The 8,654-nt window shown below is 33.4% G+C and overlaps 1 protein-coding gene across 1 annotated transcript; it reads left to right on the top strand.

Moving 5' to 3' along the window:
* The first annotated feature begins 4,669 nt into the window (after positions 1-4,669).
* Positions 4,670-6,584, top strand: LOC150094703 (cuticle protein 10.9-like). Its single transcript, XM_090411491.1, has 3 exons — positions 4,670-4,781; positions 5,787-5,843; positions 5,939-6,584. Exons 1-3 carry the CDS (start codon positions 4,776-4,778, stop codon positions 6,275-6,277), a joined length of 402 nt encoding a protein of 133 aa, XP_090267617.1. The 5' UTR covers positions 4,670-4,775; the 3' UTR covers positions 6,278-6,584.
* Positions 6,585-8,654: the final 2,070 nt, after the last annotated feature.

Genomic DNA, 8,654 nt, shown 5'->3' with positions numbered 1-8,654 from the left:
TCCTGATTGATATGTACTACTTATTAGTAGTACAACAAAAGTGTAATGTCTTACAAATATAAATTTTATATTAATTCCACCCAAAAACTAAATGTATAGCACATTAGTATTGCGAGCATGATAATTCAGAAGTCATACGATCATTTTTGTTAACTTAAGAAATAAAAATCAGAGTGGGGGTAGTTGTCTCACACGAGTAATGAAGGTCAAATCTTACATCATATTGTCTTTCAAACCAGTAGCCTTCAATTTGGAAAACGGAAATGCTATCCACTTCTAGGCCAACCTGATATGCCGGGAGATCGTTACAATTAGTTTACAATGTTTAGTACGAATGACGAAAAAAAAAAGAAAGAAAGAATGTCATAAAAATGTTTGCACCTGAGCATGGTTTAGCATTGACCCTGAAATTCGCTATAGTCCTGGCAGCTAATTAGACTGTGACATCCTGAAGATAATTATCATTTCGTCATCAGCAAACATAATTTTATTCTACTTCTTTTCGAGTTATGCAACACATAAAGTAGATACAAATTATCTGAGTACGTTCAAATATTTATATATGAAAATCTGAATAGCACACAGAAATTAGGAGAAAGCAACAAGGAAGAGTTTTCCCCTTTTCTTGCCGAAGCTATAAATCAACTGCATGTGTAACACGGTGAATTCATTATGAATATGCAGTAACTAGAACCTTATGCAGTAACAAATGAAGATCACTCGTTTGGTATTTCTTGGTTGTTCCTATAAAGCCTGAGTCATAAAAATTGAAATAATTCAAGAATTTTGATAATAAAAGTAAAAGCATAGTCACGCAGGACAGAACATTGCTGGTTTGATGGGTGAAGCATTAATGCTTTTCGTACTCCCCTTTGTCTGTGAGGGAGGTTCTTTGAGTGGAGTGTTATTGAACTCTGGGCTCGCCCTGTGAGGGCATTGAGATTAGTTGCATTCAGCTGAACTTAACATTGATTTGAGTCTTGATTTATTAGCTTATCTTTTATTATTTGTTATTTTTTATTTTATTAGTTTTTTTATTTAATATCAGAGTGGTAAAGAATTGAGATTACAGATAAGCCAACACAAGTCGATAAATTCATGATATATAAATCAGATTCATGATACAAATCAAGGCTTTTAATGTACTGCCATCTATCGGATAAAGGTGTAACTACTGTTCGGCAGCAAAGAAATGTAATATCTAATCTGAGTTGATAAACACGATAATAAAGCATAGACACATTAAAGACAAAAAAATCGAACGTAATTGATTTTAAAGAAATTAACTTCTGAAGCGATATGGGCATAGATAAGGTTCACACAATGGCTACAATGGTTCCAAATACATCGAAGTTGTATAATTTTTTTTTATAATTTTTATTCTAAAAATTATTGTTGTGGTAAATAAGGTTCCAGAATACGAAGCACTTCCAGTGTATATTATAGATGACCGTGTCCCATTTTCGTTCGGTAGAATACTCATTTTCTTCCATCTAAGGATTTATGTTCAGAAAGTTCGATATGCGATGGGAATATACAATTCGTCCCACATTAAATATACGATATTTACTCGGGACCTGTTAACCTTTTGCTGCTAAAGGTGACCCCACATTTCAAAGACACCTGGAGAATATTCATAAGTCAAGTATTTTCCCTTCCTCTCTCTCTCTTTATGTGACAAATTTACAATGCTAATAAAACAAAACTAGATTCGTTAATCCCAGCGTATTTGTAATCGACTAGCATTCACAACAACGTTTCACGTGCTTTGCACGCTACTATTTAGTGACGAGTACAACGTGCAATAAATGGTTTATCATAAATCTACAGAAGAAATTGAGATCAAACATACTGCACTCTGCAACTAGAGTTTTATAACAATATAATGATGAAAATGAGTGTTTCTTACTTTTAAGAAAAAATTTTAGGCGCGTTTTTTTTTCCATTTCATCAGCTCTGATGGTCTGTCATATCTCTCCAAGGCATTCTCTCATTTTTAGTGCAGCTAAAAAACATAATGACACAGTATTAGTGGACACTTTTAATGACCTTCTCAATAGCTGTCACTGATTGAGTTGCCTCTTCGTGATGCCTCCCGGGAGGGCAAGACAGATGCAACTAGGAGAAAGATAATTACAAAAGGCGTTGTAATATTTCATGGCGTGTTTCCATTCTTTCTCTTTCTCTCATCAAGACAATTTGATTAGAAAAACCTAAGTCAAATGTCATCCAGAAATGACAACGTTTTTATTTTCGGGATTTGAATATATGTAATGCAATTGCCAGGATGACATGACGAGAGGCATACGTGGTTTTGAATCCTGTGTAGGATTCAAGGCGATCATGTAACCATATACTTCCTCTTCCATTCACGTATTAGGCCTAGCGACCTGTTGCGGAGCTATCTTTAGCCCTTCTAAACCGTACCCGTCCTGAGGATAAGGTGGCTAACCCTATGCCTCCCGGTGTGTCCTATGTCTGTGGCTGCGTGTCTTCACGGGCCGGTTTGCCTGCTTGGGGGAGGAAAAGTGTGAGTCAGTCAACAACTTCATTTCACTTTATCATTTGCCCAATTTTTCTATTAAAATTATACAAATTTAAGGCAAAATTCAAATGATGACTCGAAAAATTTTAGAAAAAACAATAGGTATAACTGCAAAATTTTCTACAGATCATTTTCTTGAAAAGTCATATTTATTTATGACCATGATCATTTTTCTAGTTCTTCTATCTTTCCCGCTGTTTAGAGGATGTAGGAGTAATTGATAACTCGTCGATTAAATATATATTTTGTTCGGATATTTACTCATTTTACGAGATAAGATCTAAGGAATTCGATCAAATAATGTTTATAAATCAGTTAGAAAAAAAAAAGAGAAAAATCCTTTAAACATTCAAAATTCTCAGTGTGTCTGTTTGCATTACAGAAGTCTTATGATTATGATTATTAACTGACGTGGAGGTATTATTAAAACACCTCCACGTCAGTAAAACAATAAAAATACTTTAATAATAAAATACTAAAAATACTTTATTAACTCTAAGTTAATAAATTCTCTGGTCTATTGCTCACGTTTCACTGTCGAAATTATTATTTGAAACATTGCAAGAATAGTTATCAGCATGTGTGTGTTTTTGTTTTCATCTTGACAAGCATAAATCTAGTTTAAATTTGTTTGCTTCCTCTAAAATAATCGCTTTAGTCTCAATGGATGTGATTCGTTTTGGAGTTTTCAGCAAGCCTCAGTGTAACAGTTATTTCAACCAATAAAAATTGATTATAATTGGTTGAAAAAACCTGAATATTTAGGAGTTAATATGATAATCGAAAGATATTGGTCTAAGGGTTTTCCCTTTCGTAAAACAGATAAACCAGTTGCAGAACTCATGCAATTTACAGACATACACCAGTAACTCACCTATAGTAACGTAGCGGGTTTAACTTAGTTCTCAATGCCACATCAGAAATCAGAAAGCAAGCTCTATCCTGTCTCTTTTGTATGAAATCTGCTAATTCTTTTTTAACGGAATCCCAGATTGTCCTGTACGGGATTCGAACCCCGATGTTTCCAGTCAAAGTACTTCCTGAGATGGGTACATCAAAAAGCAACATGTCGAATCTCAACAGCATGATCATGATTCTCAATCTATATAACTCTTGATTCACCCATGGTGTTCATGTGTCATAGATTTTCAGCGTTTCGTGGATGAAATAATTATAGAAACGCACTTTGGATAAATAGGCTTTGGAGATACTAGCAATACTGTGCTGAGTACATATTTTAGCCACATTGCCTCTGATTGGTTGGGCTAGTGAAGAAAAACAATCACATCATCATAAAGAAACATAGTTCGTCATAATCACTGTAAACGTATTAAATTTAAATAAATATATCTAATGTACACAATTCGAAGATTATATTTTGATACAATGATTTCACTCTACTGCTAAATAAATTCTTATATTTCAAGAATTTAAAGTTCGAAATTCAGAAAATTACTGTTGGGGATCCTGTTCTTCAGTAGGACTCATCTATAAGTGAGCACAACTCTGTATAATATATTTTCATTTAGAGGGGTCTAGTTTTTCTTTCGGTGTTTCCTGTTTTCAGCATTGTTTCTCCAGATTGACTTCCGATTACGTAACTTTAGTAGCAATTCCACCATAGAAAAATAAAAAAATGAATGTAACGATGCTGCTAAATAAAAATTAACCTAAATCAACACAAAGTGAGAATATTTAATAAAATTAAATTATTAAAATTAAAAGCAATCAGCCTTTCCAGTGAAAGCTGTGATAGCATGATAACTACATTCGTACGAATAATGATCTCATTAGTATTCGCCGAGCGTAAGTTTCGGAGTAGAGCAAACTTAACTCTGATTTGTATGCTCTCCATTCCCTCAATGAAATGCATTAGTTTTTTTTTTTTTTATGCAAACCTAGTGGTTGTAAAGAAACGAAGGCGTTACGATCTTTTCTGAGTCTCATAATTCTAAACAGTAGTCTCATCGCCAATCCATAGAAGAACTCGATCCTACATAGGGGGAAGCAGTTTTGTCCCAAGGCCACATTTATTTATTCATTCTATCCATTTGTCGTAGAAACTTTCTAGTGGATCATAAACATCAACTTGAGACATTTTCTTCTGATGAAATCTCCATTTTTTTGATGTGATCTACTTTTAGACGTCGCAGAGTATATAAGGATGAAGTTTGAAGTAAACTTTACTTCTCCTTTCTCTCAATAAACTGCCCTACTGGCTGCTGTCATCATGCAGGTAAGTATTGTATGGCTAAAACCTCAAAACCGTTTTTTTTTATTTCCGCCATAAAGTTTATTATTTTATGTGCTCTATTAATATAAATTTTCTAATAATGCGTTATTTGATTCCATAGTAATTTCTGGCATCTTATTGTTATTCACGTTCAGACATTATTAGATGATTATTCTGTTTAGCTTTGTTCAAAACAAAAAAAAAATCATCATCTAATAGATGATTTTAATTGTTTTGTTGAAAATTACATTTAATAATGGCCATAGTCACTGTTGTCTGTTGATGTGACCCATTGTTAACAAACACTTCTTAATACATACAACAATAAAAAAATTTAATTGTTGAGTCCAGAAAGTATTTTGATGACGTCATTTTAATGTTTTTAAATACGAAATAATTTAATAAATAATTTAATTGTAGAAAAGCGAATGTTTTAATCCTTCATTATGTTTAATAAATAAAATATATTATGAAATTTTCTAAATTAATAAAAATATCAGTGAATCTAACGCCATATTTCAAACGTAACCTTAATATCAGTGAAGTGTTCTATTCGTTTTATAAGTAAAATCTCCAGAAATATTCGATTGGTTCATCGATATTAAGGTTACGTTATTTGAATGTCATTACCCTCCGTAATAACATTGAAATTATTTATAAATAATAGAACAGAAGTTTCTAGCAAATATTGGCATAAACATTTTAAACTTAAAAGCATCATATATGATATTCTTGTAAAAAATCATTATATTATAATATGTTTTAGAAGTATAATTTCAATTCTTGTGGTTCGTACTCTTCACGAAAGATGGCAGCACTAAACATTTCGACCATCCATTTATACCATAGCGAAATTAAAGATTTCCTTTTTAATTCATTTAATTTAAGGACTTCCGGATCCTTACCGGAAGTAAAGAATGCGCAGGCTTTAAGGTTATATAATGAATGGTTCGTTTACCATTGATTACTGAAAATGCTTCTTCTTTTTTATTTTTTTTTTCATTCTAGGCTCTCGTCCTCCTAGCTGCCCTTATTGCTACTGTTTCTGCACAATATATCAGGCCTGTAAGTCAAATTCTTCAAAATAAATAAATAAAAACTCATGATCTTTCTCTTTTCTTGTACTATTTACTTTTCTAATCTTCAAATTCATTTCTTAGGACTATCACTACTTACCAGACGAAACTCCCAAACCTTATTCCTTCAGCTATCAGGCCGACGCCGAATTTGGTACCAGCTCGCGCCAGGAAATTGCTGATGGTTCCGGCAGGGTCGAAGGATCATACACCGTAAGCGATGAAGATGGTCGTGGCCGAATAGTACGATACGTTGCAGACCCCGAATTTGGATTCCAAGCTTACGTCCAAACCAACGAACCCGGTACTGCTAACCAAAATCCTGCTAATGTGGTAGTTGAATCGACTGCAGCGGAATATCCTTACGAACATCAAAGACTCGGCGTTGAAAACGGATACAGAGCTAGGCCTTACAGATACTAGATGGCCTTTATGTTAATACTGTTATGAATTATACGGGATGGCTTAGGGAAGATGGTTCAGGTGGACTTGTGCTTGTTCGTCTCTTTTTGACGTTTTTGCCACTGTGGCCAGTAGAGTGTGAAAAATATTTCGGTTGGTGTTTTGTTTGTTACTTCATCTACTAAATCGTTCCATTTAGAATCTTCATCTTCTGTTTCTTCTTATTATTCATCTTCTTTTCTGTCTGTTTTTTTGCTTTTAAAAAAATGTCATTTATGCTTCTGTAAAAAAAAAAAAAAAGATTTCGGATTGCAGGGAAAATAAAGTATTGTGCAAGTAAATAAAGTTTCTGATTCATTCATTGACATTTCAATATTTGAGGTAATAAACTAGAAAATTTGTAAAAGAAAAATTTCTCTTTTAAATACCAACAACAACAAAAATACAGGCATTAATTTTGCATAATGATGTAATTTTTTTTTTTTTTTCATTAGCATTATCGGAAGTCACTCGCGAACGAGGATGATAACCTTGTTCGCGAGTGACTTCTTGGAATATGAAGACCAAATAACGGAAGGTTTGTTCTATAGTTTTCTTCCACCATTCCGGCCATAGAAGTATAGAATTAGAATACTTTCTTGTTTTTTTTATCAGTCATTTGTTTAATTCTTTTTAGATTGCTCTTCATTGACCTTGCCGTAAGTGGCCTTGCAAGGATCATAAGTAAGGATCATAAGAACACATAAGCTTCTTCACCCCAAAGTAGTAATCTATAGAAGAAGTATCAAAAGAATGCAAACTTGGACATTATCACTACGGGAGAAAAATTGCTCTTTCTTAAAATTTGCTGAAGCTTAATATCCCTACTGTGTAGACTTCTCTGTGGAACATGTTACTTCTAATTATCCCCAGAACTCCGCTATGCACATATTTATTTATTTTATTTTATGATATAAACTACTTCGGTAAATAGAACCAGAAAGATTACAACCAATTTGAGTAAACGTATATGCAACATGGGATTGTCAGAGTTCGCAAATTTTAAAATTTAATAGGAAATAACTGGAATGTGCATCAAACAGCAATTAAACATATCAGAGTTAAACTTACATAATGCTACGTCATGTGTGAAATATATATTTATATATGTTGCACACAGGTTCACTTCAATTTAAAAAAAAAGAAAAAAAAAGAAATAACACTGCCATGGTTCTATAAAATGGAAAACACATTCTCTAAATCAGAATCTGTTATGTCCTCTGATATATGCTTCGTTGCATTACTTTTTCAAGTAGATGATATAATCTATTTATTAAAATACGAATACTTTTATAAGATGAATATCGTGGTATCCGTGCTACTGTTACCATAGCAATAAATCAGTATTTTCCAATTATTTTTCTAAGGGCAAAATTTTATTGGAAAATACTGATTTACTGAAATAGAGAAAAGTTAAATAAAAAAATAATTTATATATATATATGGTGGTGGTGGTTTTTCTTTTCAGTCGTTTCCGACCCTAGGTAACTTTGTTGGCATTGCCCTCAAAGTGTTCCTGGTGAGATATTTTACAGGGTAGTTCACCATTGATTTCACCAATGACTGGGGAAGAAAAATTCGAGTTTCCGGGTTAACAAACTCTTCTATATCCGTATAAAATCAGCAACTTCACCTTTCGTCGAAAGATAAAGGTTCCTCACATCACTGACGGGAATCTGTATATTGTATTACTTGGGAAACACATCATGGGGGGGGGGGGGGAGACTTTCCCAATACAGCAGTAGCAGGGATGAAGGAGGAGGAAAAGAAACTTGCTCTGTGGGTTTCAAGGTGCACTGTGAAGGGATGTTGAGCAGCAGTTGCACGTTTTATAAAGAGCTTAGTACTAAGTGGTGGAATTATTATTGATGCTATTTCCGATGAACATTTCCGTGGAAATATTTGTAGAAAACACATAGTGCGGAGACGGTTACAGGCAAATTCATCGAAAAACAGTTAATCGAAAGACAATTCACCGAATGCAATTCATCGAACAGCAATTCATCGAAAAAGCAATTCGCCGAATAAACAATTCGCCGAATAAACAATTCGCCGAACGACAATTTAACGAATGGCAATTCGTCGAAAAGGCAATTCATCGAATGACCAATTCCTCGAATGACAATTCATCGAACGACAATTCGTCGAAAATGCAATTCATCGAAAAAACAATTCACCGAAAATTTTTCGATGAATTCTTTCATAATTCATCGAAAAGTCATTTTTCTTGCAAACTATTGTTTAGAAAATGTTCAGTAACAATGCGGAACGTTACTCATGATACAGACAACTTATGGAAGCGGTCATTGAAACGTAATAATTATTTTCTTGCATTTTAGAGCATTTAATGTAAGTGTAC

This window comes from Typopeltis vanoorti, chromosome 21, assembly GCF_054136105.1.
Source record: "Typopeltis vanoorti isolate ZY-2024b chromosome 21, IOZ_Tvanoo_1.0, whole genome shotgun sequence".
In the NCBI taxonomy this organism is placed as follows: Eukaryota; Metazoa; Arthropoda; class Arachnida; order Uropygi; family Thelyphonidae; genus Typopeltis; species Typopeltis vanoorti.
This window is presented reverse-complemented; position numbering and strand designations above follow the sequence as displayed.